This window comes from Aplysia californica, unplaced genomic scaffold, assembly GCF_000002075.1.
Source record: "Aplysia californica isolate F4 #8 unplaced genomic scaffold, AplCal3.0 scaffold00557, whole genome shotgun sequence".
Classification (NCBI taxonomy): domain Eukaryota; kingdom Metazoa; phylum Mollusca; class Gastropoda; order Aplysiida; family Aplysiidae; genus Aplysia; species Aplysia californica.
Window position 1 is genome coordinate 377,697 of NW_004797827.1, and position 23,900 is coordinate 401,596.

Here is a 23,900-nt window from a genome sequence, read left to right on the forward strand (position 1 = left end):
TATTTCCATTTAATATTTATGGAGAAAATCCTAGTATAATAGAAAAATACACAATAATCTAAATGCGAAAATAATTTTACACGTTTACAATGGCCATTCCATAGACTTGTACTATAGTAATTAGCCTATGGCGCACAAGTCTTGAACGACTCTGAGACCTCAGGTCACTGGTTGGCTGGAGAAAAAGAAAAAAGAGCTCCACATAAATTGGGTTGCCATTGCTCCTGGCAGTCTAATAATGAAGGAAGACGTAATCAATTATTTTATTATGCTCTGCGTTATTTCGGTATTTGTCATGTAACTTGTCTTCCCGTAATAACAATTATCTATAAATACGATATGAGAAATTGTTTCTGACGAGTTATGTCAAACTTTAGGCCTTTTTCAAAAGAAACTAAGTTTGAGTCAATTAAAATTGGGCAAGGGGTGTACAGGCTACATAAATGAAATTATTGTAAGGTCCATGATAAGGCTGTATTACAAGTACAATTTTAAAGGGTAGGCCTATAATACTGACCTAGCGAAGCAATGAAGGGGGGGGGGGGGATTCATTTCCAATTCTGTGACAAAAACCCTTTCGCTTTCAGGATAAAAGTTACATTTCCACAAATGGCTCGAGTTCTAGAACGCTCCGTTAATATATATCCAACTCAGCTAACGCTGTTTTGCGGGGGGGGGGGGGGGGGGGGGTTCTGAGACGCTCAATTAAATATTCAGATCATTTCATTAATAAATTAGCACACTCAAAGAAGACTTTTGTTAGTTTTAATACCATTTTAACGGCCCTTTGTAATACAGATAGGTCATTTGGTGATGTCTGTCCTGAAGATTTGAGGTACGTGTAATTGTGAGAGAGGAACGTACAAAGAAAAGAGGAGGGTTAACTATAGGACCATATTATTTTTACGATAGATTTAAAAAAAGACGGAGCAATTTTAAACCACCATATTATAATATATATTGCCAAATACCCACGATGAAAGTAGATAGATGTACGTTATAGGACCTATACTGGAGCTTATATAAATAAAATATTATATTTTTTGTAGCAATCATAATTGACTGCTTTGCTACGTTGCAGGGATCCTCGATCATCGCAACACCACGAATGTTTTGTTCTTGAGTGCCCCCATATGACATACGATCGCAGGATATTTAGAGTGAAGTTGGGTTGTTGTTTTTTGTTTGGTTTTTTTTTAGGGAGGGGGCGATTTTTCACGCCCCCATCGACACAATTCAGCCCATTGAGGAGGTGGGCTTCAGAACTTGCCTGTCAGGGCAACCCGGTCTGAGAGGGATGATTTTAAACAGCCCTGCAGAAAGACCGTCGAGATACTCAATAAAAGTTTCTTCTCACCCGGGAATCGAACTCATGTGTCTAGGATTCGACAATGGAGCACCTAAATAGAACGGCAGACGTTGGTTTAAAGGGGAGATCTCGAGTATCTGCAGTTACAGTACCATCAGCTCTCATTATACAGAACTTCTCTTTTCTCGTCTTCTTCTTCTTCCAAGAAACATTTCGGAAAAGGCAAAAAAGAGCTTTATCTTTTTTTTATATAGCCCGCGGATCACTACAGACATTGGGGCACGCAAATAGATAGGTTCCAGAACCTTATATTTTTTTGTTTCAAATGTCATGTAGGTATTTTTAAGCCACCATCGATACAATTTAGATAATTTAGGAGGCTCGTTTCCTACTCTGCCTGACAGTGACGGGGCAATTCGGGCTGAATTAAGATCAGTTAACATCCTAGCAGAAAGACCGAGATTATAATTATGTACTCGACAAAGATTCTCATCACTCGATCTTGGGTCTCCTACGCGCGACAGCCAAACATATCTATACTGCTAACCGCAACACCACGGACGCATTGTTCATGGTTTCAGGAAGCAGCATCCCTGCATTCCGGACATGTCCATTGATGCTCCGTTGCTCTCTCCAAAATGTCACCGAGGGTGTTTTTACAACTGTAATTGTCCCAGTGTATATCTGGTTGAACGTTCTTCTGTTCTTTCCTGCAAGGATGCCATATTTTTCGCTTCCTTTTTGTATTCCCAAAAGCATCATCCTCTCCACAGCAGTCCTGGCCCTGGCCTCTATCTTATTAACCAGCTGGTGAGAGAGACATTTCAGGATCTCGACCTTGTCTGGTTGAACTGTGCTGTCAAGTGTCAAACGAGGTGGCCTCACCAGCCAGTCTGTCTGCTTTTTCAGTTGAGATACCCGTCGTATAACAATAAACTAAATGCGGGACAAAGAGGTTGTAAGGTCTGCTTTGCCCCCCCCCCCCAACCGCCCCTTTCCCGATCTAGCGTACCTTGCTTCCAAAAGGATCTGGAGTTTTAGTCTTAGTACACGACATGTATTTAACAATAATTTAGAGTTATACCTGCTGCGCTTCACCCCCCCCCCCCCCCCACCTCTTCCCCTTCCACAAGACGTACCGGTACATGAGACGCTTGAGATCCACGCCCTCCTCCTGGGGTGGTTGACAGGTGCTCTGGTGTGGTTTGCTCCTTCTTTCCAATCAGAGATCAAGGTACATGGTCCTTTTATCTCTTCTACATTTTTGTGCTTACTTGTTACTCTAGTAAAACCTCTAACTTTCGGCACTTATGACCTAATCGTATTGCAAGTGCCGCAGTAAAGCTCTGACTAAAATTCCTCCAACTGGCCAAGTTATATATGTTTATGATTTAATGGATATGGAAAGCCTACTTAACTCCCTAAGTAACCAACCCAAGCTCAGGAATGCCTTGTGCACGTTGAGATTGTAACCAGAATCATCAGTACCATAATATTTCATATTTCAGTAAGAGTTTTACGGCACTTGCAATCACAATAAGGTCATATAAGACGTGCCGGAGATTAGAAGTGTTACAAGAGAGTAACAAACACAAAAAGAAGGAGGGGAAATAAAGACGATAGATGTCTGATAGGAATGATAGGAAAGAAGAAGCAAACCACACCAGAGCACCCGTCAACCGCCCTTGTACCATAATATAATAGCACACACAGCGTGACATTGATAACAGATGAGCGAACATCTGGCTTGCGACTCACGTTAGCAGCTTACATAATTGCCAACGAGACCACAATGTTTATCTTTTGTTTTAGTAAGCGTTTTACGGCACTTGCAACTTATTTAGGCCATGAGCTGAAGATTAAAGGTGAGACATAAAAAACACAGAAAATTTTAAAAGAAGGAGAGACATGTCTTCAATATCAATCCGGAAGCATCAGGAATCTAAAAAAGTGTTTGTTTTAGTTAGATAGTAAGGTTTTACGACACGTGCAACATATTAAGGTCATACTATAGGCGCTGAAGATTAGAGGTGTTACAAGAGAGTAACACACAAACACACAAAAAGAAGTAAGAGAGATCAGGATAATAGATGTTTGATCAAAAAGAAGGTACAAATCACACCAGAGCACCCGCCAACTACATTTGTACCTGCTAAAAATGTGTTTTGAGACAGTGTTTGTGATGTAATGTTTAGGCTCTTCCCCTGGGGAAGTTAACCCTTCCAGCCCCAGCTATTTTAGTGCATTCGCTAACCCCAGTCCCAGCCAAATACAGCAGCATTTCACCAAAAGAGGGACACATTCTAAAAAGTGATGTAGATCTAGTATCTTTGCAATGAGGTTTAGATAATAACATATTAACAATCTTTAAAACTAAATGAACAAATATTATGAAAATTACCGTTCAATTACTTTTGCTTATTTCGAAAAATTTGCAAATTTGCTAACCCCCCAACATCCCTCTTCTCTTCTTCCCCCCAAACTGAGAATATACGCTCTTGGGACGGAGATAGGTACAAGTGCTACTGAAAATACACCCACATGGGGCTGGAAGGGTTAATGTTATCGAGTATCTCCATCTCTCTGCTGGGACACTGTATCTCGGTCTGGGTTGATACTTACAGTACAGGCGACAGAGTCGAGGCAGCCTGTCTTCTAAAATAGTATGTGTCGCGACGCGGTGGAATCAGACCCTCGTCAATTTTGGGGCATATGGAGTTATTGGTACCATCTTAAAGCCTGTCCTTTTGCCTTGCTTTTGATGTAAAAAATATTCATTCATCTCTAACAGATAAAAATACAAGTCGAGATATTGGCGATTGAAGGAAGTGGTAGTCGCTTACTTTCAGAGGTGAAATTAGAGAGAAAATGGCCACCAAAGTTTAGTTATATTTCCTTAGCTTGAGAGTCTGTGGAAACTAAAAATTGACATCTTCTATGCCTTTAATCAACGTTTTTCAACAAAATCCAGACAGAAATGTGTTCTTTAAACTTTAAAGGGCTTGAAAGGTGTTGGGCCAAAAAACCAAAAATTCAATAAAAATTCCCAAACCTGTGGAAAAATGCTGTATTTTGACTTTCATTATTTTGACGAGCGCCTGATTTCACCACGCTGCCTCACATATTGATACATGTATATATATATATATATGGGCTGAAACTGACAGAAGAATCTGGTGTCTGAGCATAACACTTTGTAGCCACACAGCCAGCAGTACAAAATACCCCATCTGGTCACCCTGCTATGAGAGTGACTGCAACGGACTTCTAGGGCCTGTCACAGAACTGCGTCAAGTGACCGGAATGGATTTATTATACTTTTCACCTTCACATTATTGTAGCAAAGTGACCGCAAAGTGTAAATGTGAAATACGATAGTACTAAAAGTAAAGTTAATGTGCTGAGAAGTCTTCAGTTTAGGAGAGATTTATGGTAACCTGCTGTATGCTCAAAAGCACTGAACGCTCATAATTTTAGTTTTAGTAAGTGTTTTACGGCACTTGCAACACAATACGGTCATATGCGTGCCGAAGATTAGAGGTGTTACAAGAGAGGAACAAACACAAAAAAGAAGGAGGAGATATATATAGGAAAACAGATGTTTGATAGGAAAGAAGAAGCAAACCACACTAGAGCACCCGCCAACCACCCACTCATAATTTTCAGGACCACATACAATAACCAAAGATGATAATTGTTAATTTCTCAAAGCTAAAAAATCATAAAAATGAGTAGTAAATTCACACAACAGTTTCAGTTACATAACTGAGAAAGTTTTTAATAATGAAATAATGAACCATCCAATATATCACAATCAATTTCAACATCTGATCATGACAACAAGAGTCCTGCTAGAAACTTTCAATCCTTCCTCCATTTGCTCTTATTTAGTATTATTAACTTCCCATTACTAACCTTCGTATCACACATCTAGACAGCCATACATTTTATACACACTGCATACAAAATTCACAGATAAAATGACTTTCACAGATACAAAAATAATCTCACTCACATCACCAGCAGCACATCTTTTCAGCTCAAAGCTCGATTTTTCAAATATATATATATATTATAAACATACATGACACTGGTCTCTAGAATCAGTCTCTCCCTAATCTGTAACCACCACCGCCCCCACTCCCTCCTTGAGGCCTTCTGTTGTTGCCGCTGCTGCTTCTATCAGAATCTCCAGCACCCCCACCAAAAATTCTCGTCACGGCCTCTGGTGCTCCGTGGGTGCTCCACCTGCTCACAGCAAACAGCACAACGCCAAAGATAAGTCCATGGATGCCGAAGAGAAGCAGAGCAGCGATGAAGCCGACTGTGACTAACGGCTCTATGACAATATTGCCCAGAGTCCACGGGGGGATCCCCATGGCCCTGAGTCTCTCGTTCAAGGAATGGAAAAGGTTCACAGGCTGGCCCCCCTGAGCAGCAGCCGGATCCTCATGACGCACACTTCCCTGTGAACGTGAACAGAGGACACTGTTAAAAGCATATATATATATATATATATATATATATATATATTATAAATATGTGAGGCGTGCTGACAAAATGAGTAACTTCTCGTAATCCACAAAATGGAGATATTGGCCAAAAATCGACAAAAGGGTCATGTATATATGTAGAATTTTTATTAATGCCATATTCTCTAATTATAACAGGCCTTTTATTATCCCATACTAATAAATTATAAAAACCTCACTTATTTAAGCGTGATGGGCCTATAACTATATCTTTTTCTATAATTCTTGAATCCGAGAAGAAACTCATTTTGTCAGCACTTTTCACATATATATATACAATAAAACTGATTACAGCAGCACCCACTGCAGCGGGACCATCCTTACAGCGGGACATTACCGGAATCCCTTTTTTTTCTTCTGTGTTAAACTCAAATACCTGTGCTTGGGTTAAATGGGACAAGGAAAGGCCTGAACTTGGGTACAGCGGGAGCAATCGAGCAACTTTTACCTTGGGGGAAGGGGCTGTAGGTGGCTCCAAAAAGGCAATCAGCGGTACGGCCTTTTGATTGGCCAGTCCAGTGATGAGTGAGGTGGGGCAGGTGGTAAAGAGACATGGTGCGGACAGACGTGTTACATGAGCACTCCAAAAGTAATGTGCCATAGCCATAGATCTAGGCTAGGCTAAAAAGACAGTAAAAGAAGAGGAGAACGTGGAGTGTGTAATGTTTCGGTAATTCCCCTTGCATTCCTATAGCGGCAGCGGGAACTTGCCAATAGCGGGAACTTGCCAACAGTGGGATTTTTCTTCGGGACTTAAAGTCCCCCTATTGCCATGTTCTACCGTAATAGACTTTGAGAAGATTGTGAATGGGACAGGGCTATATATAATAATACAAAGTTGTGGATGAGTTATGTCGTCAAGGGAGTGAAAAATAGATCAAGTCATCCGAAGTTCAACTTAAACGTTGGGAACTGTGAAAAAGTAGAGGTGCCGCGATTTGGCTGAATTGACCTTCAGTATCACTAGTATCAGTGGAAAAACTTTGAGGTAGAAATACTTAACTATACCATCAGAAAATGAATAAATATCCAACACTAATAACATCTTCGGCACTTATCACTCCAATCCTTGAAATCCTGAAACTGAAAGTTAAAAAGTCTTCAAAAGAGCAAGCTAAATAAAAGGACCACTGTCAATTGTTCGCATCCTTTATTTTTATCAAAGAGAAGGCGGTGGCGATGGATTGGAAATACTGTCAGGAAGTCAGGATGCTGTATAAAAAATATAAAGTTTTAAATTTTATAGGAATCCACAGGGTAAGAGATCAAGGGGAAGACCGCGAGGAACCTGGAGAAAAATCACAGAAATTGATAGAAAAGTGGGAAGACATGGAATAACATCAAGAAGCAGGCCCAGGATAGAGAAAGGTGGAAAGTGTTTTTTCATGGCCTATACCCTGGTGCAGGGTGAGAAAGGCAATGATGATATGCTTCCATTAGTTTACAAATTCTCAATGTACTGGCAACTTACACGCTGCTGAGTCGGAGGAGCACGAGCCTGTGGTCGACTTCTGTTCTGCTGTGCACGTGGATCATCATCCGGCACTATGTCTCCATTGGCCAAGATTCGAACCATATTTGTATCGCGTCTCACCAACTACAGTAAGCTGAAAGTTAATTTTAAAAAAGAATTTTAAAAAATAAATTGGACAATGGCATGAATGAGCAGCAGCTATGATTGTACAAAACTGTAAACATAAAGTTAGAACTCTCAGCTGCTCAGTGTAAGTAAGACTTCGTCATTTACCATTTTTTTAAATGATCGAAAGTTTCTGGTGTTTGACTCTCATTCAATAGGTCCCTAGTTCGAATTCGGACAGCGATGGAAAATTTTCCTTTTTTAAATTTCTCCTTTGACCTCCTTTTACTGTTCTCTATGTTCTGTAGTCTTCTTTAATTTCCACGTTCTGCCCCCTCCCCTTGGCTCCTGACTCGTTCTGGAGCCTTTCTACTGCTCCTTGTCTTTTAACCACAGCCCTGATCTTAGGATAGGTAAGTTCGAACACCTAGCCTTCTCAGACAAAAAATCTCGGAGGTCCCATGTAAAGATCCCTTCGTGGTCCTAAAATCAATGAGTCGGTTTCGGCCACCACAAGGGCAAAATTCTTAATTTCCTACCAGCTGAAAATTAGTGTCCAGCGCGCAAGACCTTTATGTTATGCAGAGTTGCGAGCGCCATAAAATACACATATATACCAACAAACAAAAAAATTCTTACACTACTAAGCAGTCATGAATATATATAGAATCTATTCCCATTACAATCGAGGCCCCCGTCCACCCAATCTCTCGTCCCCAAAAAAAGGATTGAAAAAGAAGTTACAAAGCAACTGACTATCTTTTACACATAAAAATTTAAATTTCAATATATATATGACATTCTACAAAATCGGACACCTAAGAGGCTAAATTTAACTTTGGTGGACCCACCATGTTTATATGTGCACTAGCCATACAACAGTGGGAGGTTTCCGGGGGGCTAAGCAACAATAATTTTAAAAAACACACATATAGAAGCATAGATCTAGAATCTAGATCAAGCAACAACTAAGATTAAGAGAGCGGACTATTATTGCGCAGCAAGGCTCAACAAAAGTAGTTCGGACTGCGTTCAGTATTGACAGTTGGGTTCACCAAAGTTCAATCTTACCAATCTGTCACAAATAAATAGGCATGAAGTTCATAATTTAGCTTAAACATTCTCAAAAAGAAATCTCAACCACACTGCCTCACACAAAGTATAATAAGGGGACAGTTCTCACTCCAGTGTGCTGTGACCTGTGTATTTAATCTAATTTAGAATTTAGGCTGTGGGTAGGTACCGGTACTGTTCACACTTTTGAACTTTGAAAAGTAAGCAATTTGATGAAGCCCCAATTGTGTTGATCTTGGCAAACCGCTATGGTGAAAATTAAGTTCAATCACCAAACACGCCACATTGAGTGCTGAGAGCTAGATATCTACCAGAGGAGTCTGTCACTGTCTGTCAGTGAGTTAGAACTTGTGCTACGTATAAAACAAAATATAACCCATGACCCGGAAACCGGGTGCGGAAAAAAACCAGTAGCATTATCTATAAATCTAAACCAATAGCCTAACTCTTAAAATCTCATGAAACGCCATTACTTGTAGCCTGAAAGTACATTCATGAATGTGAGAGAACGAAGGAGAATTCAGGCAGTTTCTTTCTTTTTGCGGATTCATGAAATCTTTACATTAGTTAAGTAAGTTTCAGGAAGAAAAACATGCTGTCGACACTTAGTCTTTTTATTGAATTACAGGCATTTTTCTTCTAATTCGGAAGAATTGTAGTGTAAATAGGCCTACAAAGTGTACCGTACGTACTAATAACTACATTTTTATATGTACACAGTTATCTTTATAGGCTAGTGTAGAATTGAACAGCTTTATGATGATCTACTGAAATTAACATTTTCGAATTTTAGCCTATATTAAATTCAAAATTTTAATGCAAAAATAAGCGTGCAATATAAAACTGATAATTGATTATACAACAAGTCACTGGCCTTAGTCAGAAGAAGCAGAAATTACGGATATCATATGCCAAGAAGGCTAAAGTTGATAATTGCCAATTAACACTTTTGATTTTCGCCATTTATATTCCTTTTCCGGAGATTTATGATAATCATTTATGATCATACAGAGAAAAGTAAAATGGAATTGAAAATAGAAAGAAAGTAGCCATATATACACATTTACCACGGTACATTCTAAATGGGATTAACAATTACAAGAAAAGCTGGCCCATCTATGAAAAGGCGCAGCCATCAAGTGCTTGGCCGATACCATAGTTTTTGCATCGAGTCTAATATAAAGAGAAACGAGTACCCATTCCAAATTCCTATTTTAATACAACTTAAAGTTATAAGAGTTCTCATTTATTTATTTTTTCTGCTTGGTTTGTGAGATTCAAATAATATGTATGCGTGAGATAACTATGCTGTTACGACGTTACTTAATTCGATGACTATACATTGTAGAGGGGTGGGGTGGAGCGGGTTTTTCGTACTGTACATTATTTGTGAGTTGTCAAAAAATTAGTTGTCTTCCGTTTTGTGTCATTTTGTGTATTTTCTATTAAACAAAATATGTCTCATTATCAAGCCCGGGTTCAGCATTCTTTACCCCATTATTTTTTCTTTTTAATCTGGTTATCCCTGTTCTATCCATCATGATAATTGTCTTTTATTGCTGTGGCCATCGACAGTGCTTGGACATAATAATCGTTGTTAACAAGTTGTTCTCCTTCTTTTCTGATTAATGCCAATTTTTTATCTTTTACATATTAATTTTTCCCTGCGACACCCAAAGGGTAGGCCTATAAGGGGCAGATAAAAGTAAAGTAAAAATATTAATTTGAGGCTCAAAGGAAAAGCGAAAGATGATGTTTTAGATACTCCATAACAGTTTGTCAGTACTGTAACCTCGATAAGCACATCTTGATGTCTTTGGGGTCGATTATCGCATATCGATACTTGTTTGTCTTAGTCGATGAAAGGAAAGAAAAGCTGAACCTCCTGAAACGTCAGGGTCTCAGCAAGTACAAGAAAAAGGTATTTTGGAGCTAATTGTAAACTCCTTTGTAAGCCACCGTGGTCTTTTATAGAACATTATTGTCCTTTTCATATAATGCTATCAAATTTATCATACTACACAAGGAAATAAATTATGGTGAGAAATCCCTCATGATCCACCCTCTTGCCTCTGCCTCTTTCACTTTCAGTGAATTCAGTCAGTATCAGCATCGGTCTCCTCTCTCTGAGTCTCTCAAGTTTTCAGCTTCTCATTATTTTCATTGAGAAATTGTACACACAAATGACAATAAATTAAAACCTAAAACCTGTAATCTCCCAATTTTTTTGGTGCCATACTGATTGGTAATGTCTTATTGAAATTTCTCCAAATTTGGTCATTTAGCCGAGTTGGTTAGCATGGCCATGATTGACTCTTAATTGAGAGTAGGTGAGTAGGCTAATAAAAGTAAGATTTTTAGTGTCTTCCTCCATCCTTTACTTTTTATATGTTTGGCTGGATTGTACTTTACCAGACCACCCGTCTCGGCCTGTGATTACTACGCACTCATCTTGTGTACTCTACTCTACGTGCGGACAAAAGGTAATTCCGCAGGCGACTTCGCACACACATAGCGCAAGCCAGCGGCGACTGGCGAGGCGAGGTGAGCGAGAGGTGTTGGCTGAGAGTGGGCAGGAGATTTAACTTTGGTGGACCACCATGTATCACACCAACAGGGGGGGGGTTCAGGGGGCTTGCCCCCCTGGAAATATTAAAGAAAAGGCACAAATGCAAAACACTAACATGAGCGGACAGTCGTGTTTACATAATGAAACAACAGTGGGGGGGAGGGGGGTGTTTCAGGAGGGCTACCTGGCAACAATAATTTAAAGACACAAACACACACACACATAATAACATGAGCGGACAATCGTGGTAGAGGTACTCACCAAGTCGCGAGCAGGGCTGAGGGGGTTGCAATTATGCAAATGAGCTCTCGTGCACATCTCTAGCCCTCCATTGTACTTTGCCGGACCAGGAGTAGGCCAAGCCAGCAGAGTCGCTGGCAAATAAGAATAGTGTACCACGTGATTAGATTGACCAATTAGCTTAGCCTCAAGGTGTCAGGGTCGTGGGTCAAAGGGCAGGGTCGTGATGACTGAAAACCCGGTAAGAGACGTCAGTCGATTGTTGGCAGTCAAAGGGTGGGGGCGTAGAAAACTGAGCAGGAGACTGAGTAGGGGAGTTTGGAAACGAAGAATTGCGGGCCACTAGGCGCCATAGCGAAAGTAGTCCCGACCGGTGGTCCGGTAAAGTAAAATATTACCATGTTTTAGTGAGTCACTTAAGTTTTTTTTATTCCTCCAGGTGGAAATCTAGATCTAATATTATTCTTGCTAATTTGAGTTTGTCAATTTAATCTGTCTTTGAATTTGTTGAACACCTTTTTACAGAACTACTTCATTTGTCATTTTGAATAATCCGAAATGATTGTGGCACTTCACACACTTGCTCATCTTCCAGTTTGGAATATTTTATTCATTTTAGATTAGAAAGCCTAGTCATTTTAAGTTCAATGTCAATGTGTTTCATGGGTCTCAATATTCCGCTATTTAGCGGGAAAATACATAAAAGATCTCGAATATTATTTGAAAACAAAATCCGATAACGTCTTTGCCGGTCGCGATTGTGATGTTAATTCGGCTTTTCCCGGTCTAAGAGTACGTTTCACGTGAACAGGCGGCTATGGCGGCAAGCGGAATTGTATGTGACACCGAGGCTCGACGGGAAAATCAAGATCTCAGAAATTTATCTGTAAAAGTCTGAATACGCAACATTTGTAATATATATGCAGGTTCTGCATTACAAACGTGGTGTCGCCATGAAAATAATGTTCGTCACTGTGCTGTCGCTTGTGGTGGCAAAAAAAAAAGAAAGAAAAGAAAGTTATACAAGCGTCTTGTCGGGCTCGTCATTGTGACTGGTCAATGAACCAGCGCGCGTTCTGAGCGCTGTGAAGTACAGGACTCCGGAATGGGGGGGGATTATTGATTTTTTTTAAAAAGATACACTCGAGGCAGGGGGAAGGGCTGGACGCAACACCAGAGGACAAAAAAAGAAAAGAAATTGGAAGCAAATTTTAATATTTAAAATATTGATTACTACTACAGCTCTCTGCAAAGTAAAGTGCGCGTTTGTGCATGCCTTGTGTATAATTGGGATCCGTCATAACTACTACTACTTGTAAGCGCGTTAATGAACTTAGGGCAGGGGCTTAAGTGTTCGCGTTTCATTGGATGGGCGACTGTAAATTATGTCTCTATATTTTAGCTTTTTGTTCAAGATTCGCAGATTTTCAGTGTCACTGCATCTTGCCCTCCCACAGTTCTTACACCTCTCACACTGAATAGGTTTACTTGAGCTCATTCAAGTAATTACTCTACTTTAAGTTTGAGCATTAATTTTGTCTTTCACGTTTATTATGTGAATCATTACACTCAGACTGGTTCATGACAGTCGATATTCTGGTTCTAGGCCTTTTCCCAGGCTCAAAACAAGATTCATTTTTATATAGTTTATATATATGCAGGCGAATATGATGATGGTAAAATATATAAATAAGTCGCAGAAGACCACAGTGCGCCTCCACTTTCTGTACGTAATCAAGACTTACTTGAAATTATCTTCCAAACCCTCAAACTGGTATGAAATAACCTTGCTTTGATAAATTGATGGTTTTTATTTCAACATTCTAGGGTCCAACAGTATAATAATAGTGCGTGTCTCGCGAAAATGGGCTTCTGTCCCGATCACGCGGAAAGCTCCTCTTTTAAAAAAATTCTGAGTTGAGACCCATGTGTTTAGTTATATTATATATAGATCTAGTCTAGACGTCTAGATCTATATAGGCTATAGTATAGTGCTATAGGAGGCGTAGATCTAATCTATATTGGTTTTTTTTACCTATATTTGTATATTGCAGGTTGCTCCGGTTGACTTGTGCTGAACTTCAAAAGGAAAATTTAAGCAAACTATGTCTGGAATAGCTCTTGGAAGACTTGGGGAAGAAAGAAAAGCTTGGCGAAAAGATCATCCATTTGTGAGTTTTATTTGTATGAAGTGACTATATTTCTCAGAACGCTCGGGAAAATAAACTTGACTGTTCTCTGGATTTTTTGGATATTTGCGAGAGTTTGGCACCAACTTTCATTCTGCGAGGACTCGGAAGAAGCATTTTTTGCCTCAAATTGAGTTTCTAGAGCTAGCCATTTTTAAACGTCTGAATATTCAGATAGAGATCTACTTCAATTGTGGTTGGGGCAATGTTCCTGTAGTTCTTTTGAATATGCCTTCAAGAGGTACTGCGGTGAAGCTACAGCAAGCACCTAGCACACCTCTGTGATGGGCCCAAATATAGACGACGTATTTCCACCATGTATTTTTATTGTCTTCTGTGGTTTCCCTCGCCAGTTGAAGAGATCTCGCTGTGTTTGCCTTTTTGTATTAATTTGTGTTATAATCTTTTATAAACAAACAATCTCAGTAATTCTTGTAACATAAATTAACCTTCTCCTGAAAGTTGTACACACCCTTAAGCATGTTCACGCACACACGCGCGCGCACAGCCCAAGCAGTCAGCGATGAAACCTAGTGACGTAGCCTATCGTGCTCTAAGCGTCAAAGCGGGCCCGCCAGGGTGAGATATAGTCAACTGGCGAGGGAATCCGTGGAAGCCGACAAAAATAGATGGCGGTAACACGTCACCTATATTTGGGCCAATCGCAGAGGTGTGCAAGGTGCTCGCTGTAGCTTCGTCATGTCACACACACACACACACACACACACCTCTGTTCACACACTCACACAGGCCACTCCATTCGTAATTTATAGTCTTACATCCAAGGAATGAATTGTATCATGTCATGATTTTAGGTGACGAAATGTGATATTTGGCAGTTTTTTGCATCATAATTGAACAACATTGATTTTCCCAGGAAAATGTAATGTATGTTGTCTAGAGGTTTTATTTGCGTTGAGTTTTGTAAACCTTGCTTAGAATGGCAGTTACATGTTTTGACCGTAAAAATAAAGGCGTGAAGCTTGTTTTTTAATTTTAACTTTCTTTTTCAGGGATTTGTGGCCAAACCAACAAAGAACCCCGATGGCACGTTGAATCTGTTGAACTGGGAGTGTAGGATTCCGGGGAAAAAAGGAGTAAGTGGTTGGTGTATGCTCTGACATTTTCTCTCCTGGCCCACCAAATTCTGCACTTGTCCCAGTTTTGTTTCCTTGACTGACACGATACATTTGATAAATCTTGTTTCTCGTTTTATATCTTTAGCTTACACTTCCCTGATCAGCGGCTGAGCATTTGTTTTGTTTTGTTGGGGGGTTCAGTTGGGTTTTTTTTTTAACATAGCCGGATTTCTTAAATTCTACAGAGATTGCACTTATATAATGTAAAGGTCTTCATACACGATACGCTGGGTATATGATCAGTAAATTTTGAGCGCCCAGAGAGCCGAAATAGCTCAACAACTTCTTTCGTGGCCAGTTTTTTTCTTTTGGATCAGTCAAGGGGACAGAATTTTCTTTTGAGTTTGAGTTTATGTTGTGGTATGGGCTTGTTGCTGAGGAGAGAGGAATGTTACCAACAGCTTCAAATATGGTGGACTCTGAGTTGATTCTTGGTTAAGTTGAACTTTTCAGATACATTTATTAAGTATAAACAGTTGACCAATTTCAGATGCTCATGTGGTCTGGGGGTTACATTTTGGTCTAGTCGGGGGTTTTTTAAATTTTCATCTGCCCAGCTTCAATCGTCTTACTTTGTTCAGGAAAAAGAAACTTCTTGTCCGTGTCTGTGCTTACGATTATAAAGGATGGTATGTGTTTTCATTTTGAAAAGTTAAAATGCTTCTAACTGACAAAGCCCACTTAATTGGTCAAGGCAGTTTGCCAGCACCAAGTGTTTCAGCTCAGTACCTGTTTGTTGTGCTTTATTTTGTGTATGATGGTCACTGATTACGAAGGAGAGTTGTGTTGTGGTATAAGAATCAAAAAATGATTCCCTTTTTTTAAAATAACAAATTGTTTTGTCTTTTGTTACAGACTCCATGGGAAGGTGGATTGTATATGTTGCGAATGCTCTTCAAAGATGATTACCCTAGTTCCCCTCCAAAATGTAAGTATTCTGTGTTTTATCATTATGTTTGTATATTTAATTGACATTGTAGTAGTGACAAATTGAGAGTTTTAGAGAATGTAACTTTTAAAAAAATAAAAGTTTTCTTTCTTTTTTGTCTGTTATTTTTAGAATGACATGAGATAGGAAAATCTAGATCTAAAGAGTTCAGTATTGAAAGTTACTTCACAGCACATTGTACAAATTTTCTAAGTGGTACTTTGTTTTGACAGGGTTTTTTTTTACATTTTAAGAATACTTATAGGACTGAAGAAAAGCTGCGTAACGTTTTCCTCTATGAGGTCTAGTTTGAATAATGCCTACTGGTTAATACCAAGAAAATGAATGACCATATTGCGTCTCTAACTTTTTTTGTGTGTTTTATCTAAAAACCCAAATCTGTATTTACATACATTATATCATGACTTTCATGCGGCCTAGTTTTGATAAAGACTTTAAACCCACACACATATTTACCCGAGTTTGATGTAAACTGTTTTGTCTGCTCCCCAGGCAAGTTTGAGCCACCTCTGTTCCACCCAAATGTCTATCCATCTGGCACTGTGTGCCTCTCCCTGTTGGACGAAGAAAAAGACTGGAGACCAGCTGTCACAATAAAACAGGTGTGGATGGTTGGCGGGTGCTCTGGAGTGGTTTGCTTCTTCTTTCCTATCAAGCATCTATCGTCCTTATCTCCCCTTCTTTTTTATGTTTGTTACTCTCTTGTAACACCTAATCTTCTGGCACTCATATGACCTTATGCAGTTGCGAGTGCCGTAAAACTTATAGTGAACAAAAACAGGTGATGATGCTCTGAGGTTGTTAGACAGTGGCTCACAGTGTACTTCTATATATTTTTTTTACTGCTGTCCTTTCATGTATATATAGTTTATGTATGGTTGTGAAAGTTCTTCTTTATGTGGTTGAACTGGTTTTCTCCTTGTTTGTGTGAAATATTTTCTCTTGCGTGAATGATCATGTGATTGGTGTAAAGCGCTCAGAGCTTATAAATACTAGTAAAGGATAGAGCGCTATGTAAATGCAATCTATTATTATGTTTGTGGTGTGCTCTTTCTTTCCCATCAAACATCTATCATCTTTGTCTCAACCTCTGAGTGTAATAAGACTCTACCATTGGCCATTTAGAAAAGTGTCGTTTTGACAGCCTTACTCTAAGCAGTCAATCTCTCCTCCTTTTCTTCTTTGTATGTCTTCTTTGTTATTTTCTTTTATCCGCCGCTTATACCCTTTTGGGTGTCGCGGGAAGAAAGAGACTTCTCTCTGCCACCAGTCGGAGATCTTGGGTCAGGTGAATGCCATGAGTTGTTGGTGTATCCCCGACTCCATCTATCCAGGTCTTTCTCGGTTGCCCTCTAGCCTTGTTGCCATTGAATTTTTTTATGTAGGCACGTTGTCACTGTGCTGGATGGTGTGTTGGTTATCGTATGAGATGTCCGAACCATTTGATTCTTTGGTGTTGGATGTGATGCATGACATCATTTGTGCCCACCTTTTCTCTGACTACTGAGTTTCTAATTTTGTCTCGCCTGGTCTTGTTTACTGCTTTTCTAAGACATCGCATACCCCCCGAGGCGGCGCTACTGACTGAAGTGTCTTTAGGCTATTCCCAAAGGGGGGGGGACATTAACATCTGAAGTTCTTATGCCCTGTAGAATTGTAATTGTAAATGGGCTGATTCATCAATGTCATGCTCATAACTGCCTGAACTGCAACAGGGAACTGCTGAATTTTCTTTCTTAACCCTTACCATTGTCATTTTCCTCTACTTGTATGTTTGTCACACTCTTGGAAGCTATTTCCGGGTTGCCTTGATAGTTGAAGCAGACTCTATGCTGTTGAAGCTAGAGAGGTAAGCAGAGTAAGCCCATTCCCTGTATGGACTTCTCTGTTGACATCCACCCCTTGGCGCTCATACGACCTTATGCAGTTGCGAGCGCTGAAAAACCTCTACTAAAACAATAAGACATCACATTTCACATGTTGTAATTCTTTGTGGATTTTTTTCTGTATCCAATTGGCCCCTCTTGAGTTATCTTCCTCTTTGTAGTTTAAAATGGTAGAGTTCTGTAATTCTGTGTTAAGTGTTTGGCAAATAATATGTGCTGCCGTCAGAGCCTATGCAGTTCAACATGGATTGGGCATTATTATATAATCATGCCATATATTACAATTACTACATGTAGGCCTACCAAGGTGTTGTCCATCGTCCATTCCTGTCTTCTGGGGGTGGTTGGCGGGTGCTCTGGTGTGGTTTGCTCCTTCTTTCCTATCAAACATCTGTCATCCCAATCTCCCCTCCTTCTTTTTTGTGTATGTTCTCTCTTGTAACACATAATCTATTCTTCGGCACTTATTTGACCTTATTGTGTTGCAAGTGCCGTAAAACTCTTACTAAAACTAAACAATTCTTGTCTTTTGACCCCTTGAACTCCTTGATCATAATGTTTGACCACACTTTGGTCCCTGCAGATCCTTCTGGGAATCCAAGAACTTCTCAACGAACCAAACATCAAGGATCCAGCACAGGCAGAAGCTTACACAATTTACTGGTGAGAAAACTTTTTAATTAATTTTTATTTAGAAAACTATTGATTTGTGTTTGTTCAAGTTCATTGTAAATTTGTAGCTTTAGTACATCTTGTCTTATATTTTGATTGTGACAAATATTTGAATCAAATGACACAGTCCTGGTGTGGGTGATTGGTGGGTGCTCTAGTGTGGTCTGCTCCTTCTTTGCTAACAAACATCCATCGTCTTTATCTCTCCTTCTTCTTTGTGTTTGTTACTCGCTTGTAAGACCTCTAATCTTCTGCGCTTATATGTGACCTAATTGTTTTGCCAGTGACGTAAAGCTCTTACGAAAACTAAACAGCGTGAGAAGGGAATAAGGATTTTCCTTGCTATTGCTGTAGTAGAGCACACAGCTCTGCACACAATCAAGGCTGTCTTGCCGAAAGAAAAGTATTGATTTGTGTTTGTTGAAGCTTATTGTAATTTGTAGCTTTGGTAAACATCTTTTATTTTGATTGTTACATACTAAAAGTGGATGCTCAGATGTGGTCTGCTCCTTCTTTCCTGACAAACTCTCCTTTTTTCTTTTTTCTTTTTTTATTTTAAAAAGCTCTCTTTAACACCTCTAACCTTCTGTATTTATATGACATAATTGTGTTGCAAGTGCTGTAAAGGCCTTACTAATATCAAACAAACGGTCCTTGATGTCCAGTACAATTGTGTTGCGACGCGATGGAATCATGCCCTCGTCAAATTTTGGGCACGTAGAGTTATTGGTATCAGCTTAAAGCTTGTTTGTTTGTCTTGCTTTCAATGAAAAGAATATCCATTTGTCTTAGATACAATTCGAGATATTGACAATTGAAAGAGGTGGGGGGTCACCTGGTTTCAGAGGTAAAATTTGGGAGAAAATGGCTTCCAAAGCTTAGTTTTTCCTTAGTTTGAGAGTTTGTGGAAACTAAAAATTTACTAAATTTTTCAATAAAATCCAAATAGAAATGTGAATGGACATAGAAGGTGTTAAGCCAAAAGAACAAAAACATAAATTAAAATTCCCAGTCTGCTGTAAAATGCTGATTTCTGCATTTTCATTATTTTGACAAGCGCCTGATTTCACCACGCCGCCTCACAATTGTTTTGTTTCTTTGCTAAACTGTATGATCTACATGGTTTCTTTTTTAAATTTTGTCTTTCACAGTCAAAACCGGGCAGAGTATGAGAGAAGAGTACGTGAACAAGCGTCTAGATTCCGGGACCCAAACAAGTGAAATGTTCCTCAGGCTATACTCCGTGGGTTGGGAGGGTGATGATGGCACTGGGCATTTTTTGGGCAATGTTTATTTTCACAGCTCTCAGCTGTGCGTAGCAGCAAAAACAGTAATTATATACACTGACTACTGTATCCATTATGTCTACAACAATGTGTAAGTCTTACTCTGCCGTTGGTGTACATGTGTGTGCGTGAGTGTGTGTGTGTGTGTGTGTGAATTGCTGTCGCCTGGTTATCGATGGTGTGTTTGTATTATTATGCTCCAACTGTGGAACTGGAAGAAATAGGTCAACTCGTCTGTGGGTGGTTGGCGGGTGCTCTGGTGTGGTTTGCTCCTTCCTTCCTATAAAAAATCTATTGTTGTTGCAAGTGCTGTAAAACTCTTACTAAAACTTTAAAAATCTTTGGCACTTATATGACTTTGTTGTGTTGCAAGTGCTGTAAAACTCTTACTAAAAACTTTTGAAAAATCTTCAGCACTTATAGATCTATGGCCTCATTGTGTTGCAAGTGCCGTAAAACTCTTACTAAAACTAAAACTAAGGACAGTCACACGGCTGGAGCATAACACCATGGGTATGAATTTCGAGTGTGTGTGTGTGTATTGGTGTGTTCTTTGCTGTTCGATCGGCGAGTCGGACCGGATCATTCATGATGTATGTTTGCCTTCAGAATCAGCACATTGATGGTCATCCTTCCTGAAACAATGTCCGAAAGGTCTTTTGGTAATAGAACCGGTGTGTATGTGTGTGTGTGTGATCATGTGTTATTTGCTTCAAATGTCCACAGTCGCATTCATTTATCAAAAAAAAATATTGTAACCATCATCTCCCGTCATATCGGTTATATGTTGTTCTTGTCATTAAAGAGTCAAGTGAACTCAGTAATAATGAGTTTGGTTGTTGTTAGATTGGTAGCCTACTACTAACTACAGTTTTTGTATGATGGCACAACACACATTGGTGCTGGTGGTTGGAGAATGCTGCGTGGATGGTTGGCAGGTGCTCTGGTGTGGTTTGATCCTTCTTTCCTATCAAACATCTTCATCTATCGTCCTTGTCTCTCCTCCTTTTTTTTGTGTGTTTGTTACTCTCTAGTAACACCTCTAATCTTCTGCACTTATATGACCTTATTGTGTTGTGGTGCAAATGCCGTAAAACTCTCACTAAAACAACACACTCTGGTGCTGATGGTTGGAGAATGCAGCTTGTTAGTAGGTCTTGTTGCTTCTCTTTGGTCTTATTCTTTTCTCTTCCCCCTGGGTGGTTGGCGGGTGCTCAAGTGTGGTTTGCTCCTTCTCTCCTATCCTAACATCTATCGTCCTTATCCTTTCTCTTTCTTTTTTGTGTATGTTACTTCCTTGTAATACTTCCATTCTTCGGCATTTCTATGACCTTAATGTGTTGCAAGTGCCGTAAAAAGTATTCTCTTCCCCTTGCTTTTGTCTGTCTTAGTTTTTCCCCAGCACTGAATGGAGTTCAATTTGGAGGTCCAACGTCTTTGATTTCATTTAAGTAAAAGTGCTTACAATGTGAACGAATAAACAAAGTGTGTTCACCTTCACTCCGCCATCCACCAACTGTCTGAATTGTATGGTCCTTAATTTAACTAATTAATTCAGTATTCACCCCCGCCATACTACCAGAGGTACACACTGCACACAACACCCAACTGGTTGGCTACTGAATAATCTTTCTCTCACGAGAAATACATAGAAAGAGAGGAGACTCTCGACTCTGGGTCTGAGTGCATGTGCATACGTACTGTACATCACCCACAAAAGACGCTTTTCAAAATCAGATCGCACAGTAAAATCATGTATTCCTTTAGTTTTAATAAGTGTTTTACGGCACTAGCAACACGATATGTCATATAAGTGCCGAAGATTAGAAGTGTTACAAGAGAGTAACAAACACACAAAAGAAGGAGGGGAGATGAAGACGATAGATTTTTTTGTAGGAAAGAATAAAAAAGGAGCAAACCACATCAGAGCACCCACCAACCACCCACAAAGAGACAAGACTCTCGACTCTGAATGCATGGAATGTACATCGCCCACAAAAGACACTTTTCTTAAACTCAGATTGCACCGTAGAATCATGTAATATTCCTTGACATTGGGCAGTCAGCAAAGGCTATACTCATACTGTACAATACACCAGATGAACCCCGTTGAACCACCAGCCCCGCTGTTCTGCCAACTTCATACGCGTCACAGGTGGCGGTACACAACCGAGATTTGACTGTAGACCTAAGTCTGTCCCCGTCGCTTTATGCAAGGAAAAATATCAAAATATGCAAACTGAGCCCAAAAAAATGTGAAATTATGCGATTCTGTTAATTTTAAAACAAAGAATGATAAAGAAAAATAATCAGAAATAATGCAAAAAATGGGTTGAATTATGAAGGGTGCATAAAACCACGGGGAAAGATAAGTATGGGTGGTGAGCATTGTAAAGTAAACCTCAAGATCACCTCATTTTGAGACTTTAACCTGGGTTATATCCATACCGCCGTCCAGCAAGTCACCAATTAATTGTTGTTATTGTTTTGTTTTGTTTTTTAAGAAAAGAAAAGCACATCGACACAAAGTCGTACATATGTATCATTACAGTGCGAATGATTGATAAACAATAGAAACAACAGAGTGGGTGGTTGGTGGGTGCTCTGGTGTGGTCTGCTTCCTTTTTCCTATCAAACATCTATCGTCTGTATCTCCCCTCCTTCTTTTTTGTGTTTGTTACTCTCTTGTAACACCTCTAATCTTCTGGCGCTCATATGACCTTATGCAGTTGCGAGTGCCGTAAAACCTGTACTAAAACTAAGCTAAAAAAAAAACAAGAAACAACAGAGAGGAAGAAAAGAAGTAGGACCTACCAACTACCAGAGTGGCAACCACCACCCGCACGTCATAAGATGACTTGATTTGAACAATGGGAGAAAACAACCCGCTTTGAAACATATATTATGCTGATGAGAGGAAGAACACATTAAATGGCCGCCAAAGTTTGGTAACTAGTCACGACACAGTACAGCAGGACTGTCCGCGAGTCACAACTCACTGGAAGTACTGGAAGTTCCCTCCGCGGTAGCAAGCGGGGGGGGGGGGGGGGGGCAAATCAAATCACAAGCCTGCTCGCAAGCCGTCCGCTGCTTTGCAAGCCTTCGAGCAGAATCCAGCCCTAGAACTTCAGCACATACATGTAGCTTAAGCAGTCCTTGAAAACTGCTTTTAAATAACCCCCCAAAAATGATTAAAATTGCGAAACTGGTGGGAAAATGCCTGTTTCTCCAAGCTTATTATTTTGACGAGCGCCTGATTACTCCACGATACCTCACACTCACAATTGCTTTACAAAACCTGAACATGAGACGGTATACGGTACATGTTGTGAAAGGAAAACAGTACTGTACTACTACTACATTTTGTCCCAGAAGAAATGCTGACTCATACAATGTGTGGAAATGAGGCTGGATACCATAATAAGAGAGGGACAAATTTTTCGATAGTTTCAATTATTGTTATACGGAGTGCCTGCTGGATCGGGTCGATTACCGAGTCGGGCGATCGGAGTGGCACCCCGTAGGCTATGTGCCCACTACAGCTTGATCGGGCCAATCATGTACTCTCCCGACTCGATCATGTTCTCGCCTGGTCCAATACGAGGTGCCCACGATATGCCTGAAACTAGTGAAACTGCGTTTGTTTGTGAGGCGACCCAGTCGGGCGATCGGCCCGATCCATCGATCCGATCCGGCTGTGATTGAGAGCGCTCACCGTCGCCAGTGTTGTCTATAATAATCGTCGATATACTAAGAATGCAATGACCACCACATGGAGATGGAGGAAAAAAAGAATCGCAAACAGGAACTACTTGTTCCCATAAATAACTCTTATAATACGGGGTGCCCACTACGGCTGGATCGGGCCGATCGCCTGAGAAACTGGAAACAAACACGTTTGTTTTTGAGGCGATCGAGTCAGGCGATCGGCCCGATCGGCCGATCCCGTTCGTACTGGGCACCCCGTATTACCTTTCATTAAGTATATCCACCTTTTATTCCCCTTTGATATACTGGGGTCTGCCCATCTACTTAATTTCGTACACATTTGTACTCAAGGATCGATCTACTAAACTGACAAGACTGTCCCCGTCGTTTTAAGCAAGAAAAATTCTGAGATTATGCAAACTGAGCCAAAAAATGTGAAATTATGCGATTTTGTTAATTTTAACAAAGAATGATAAAGGAAAAAAAAATTATGCAAAAAATGATCAAATGTTGCTAAATTATGCGGGGTGCATAAAACCACGGGGACAGGCTATTTCATTTCGCACACATTTGTACTCAAGGGTCGATCTACTAAACTGACAAGATCCCAACAGAAAAATAAACAACTTACGTACGTTTGAGTTTTAGACAAAGCGAGGGGGATAAGGCACATAGAGAGTTACGGTGCAGAGACAAAGAAAGAGATGGACACCGTAGACAGCCAGATAAAAAGTTAGTTTTTGAGAGAGAGAGAGAGAGAGAGAGAGA

The 23,900-nt window shown here is 40.0% G+C and overlaps 2 protein-coding genes across 8 annotated transcripts; one reads left to right on the forward strand and one right to left on the reverse strand.

Moving 5' to 3' along the window:
- Positions 1–5,060: 5,060 nt before the first annotated feature.
- LOC101852953 (protein FAM241B) lies at positions 5,061–9,142 on the reverse strand. Of its 5 annotated transcripts, none has more exons than XM_005106813.3 (3): positions 8,767–9,142; positions 7,313–7,448; positions 5,061–5,775 (listed from the first exon to the last, which is right to left on the reverse strand). In XM_005106813.3, exons 2-3 carry the CDS (start codon positions 7,415–7,417, stop codon positions 5,413–5,415), a joined length of 468 nt encoding a protein of 155 aa, XP_005106870.1. In that variant the 5' UTR covers positions 7,418–7,448; positions 8,767–9,142; the 3' UTR covers positions 5,061–5,412. The 5 variants fall into 5 exon arrangements, with proteins under 5 accessions (XP_005106870.1, XP_005106869.1, XP_005106866.1 ...); XM_005106812.3 differs by having other exon boundaries at positions 8,806–9,135; XM_005106809.3 differs by having other exon boundaries at positions 8,575–8,850.
- Positions 9,143–10,315: 1,173 nt separating this feature from the next.
- Positions 10,316–20,248, forward strand: LOC101853813 (SUMO-conjugating enzyme UBC9-B). Of its 3 annotated transcripts, none has more exons than XM_005106814.3 (8): positions 10,321–10,415; positions 10,910–11,038; positions 13,358–13,474; positions 14,506–14,589; positions 15,487–15,559; positions 16,073–16,182; positions 18,050–18,129; positions 19,290–20,248. In XM_005106814.3, the coding sequence occupies exons 3-8, from the start codon at positions 13,409–13,411 to the stop codon at positions 19,357–19,359; spliced, it is 483 nt and encodes a 160-aa protein (XP_005106871.1). In that variant the 5' UTR covers positions 10,321–10,415; positions 10,910–11,038; positions 13,358–13,408; the 3' UTR covers positions 19,360–20,248. The 3 variants fall into 3 exon arrangements, with proteins under 3 accessions (XP_005106873.1, XP_005106871.1, XP_005106872.1); XM_005106815.3 differs by having other exon boundaries at positions 10,910–10,977; XM_005106816.3 differs by lacking the exon at positions 10,910–11,038 and having other exon boundaries at positions 10,316–10,415.
- Positions 20,249–23,900: the final 3,652 nt, after the last annotated feature.

Bases quoted from the DNA above. Each gene is read 5' to 3' on its own strand.
- LOC101852953 (XM_005106813.3), bottom strand. From the start codon at position 7,417: ATGGTTCGAATCTTGGCCAATGGAGACATAGTGCCGGATGATGATCCA. The intron at 5,776-7,312 runs GTAAGTTGCCAG...TCACGTTCACAG, and splicing joins CTCCTCCGACTCAGCAGCGT to GGAAGTGTGCGTCATGAGGA.
- LOC101853813 (XM_005106816.3), top strand. From the start codon at position 13,409: ATGTCTGGAATAGCTCTTGGAAGACTTGGGGAAGAAAGAAAAGCTTGG. The intron at 13,475-14,505 runs GTGAGTTTTATT...TTTCTTTTTCAG, and splicing joins GGCGAAAAGATCATCCATTT to GGATTTGTGGCCAAACCAAC. The intron at 18,130-19,289 runs GTGAGAAAACTT...TGTCTTTCACAG, and splicing joins GAAGCTTACACAATTTACTG to TCAAAACCGGGCAGAGTATG.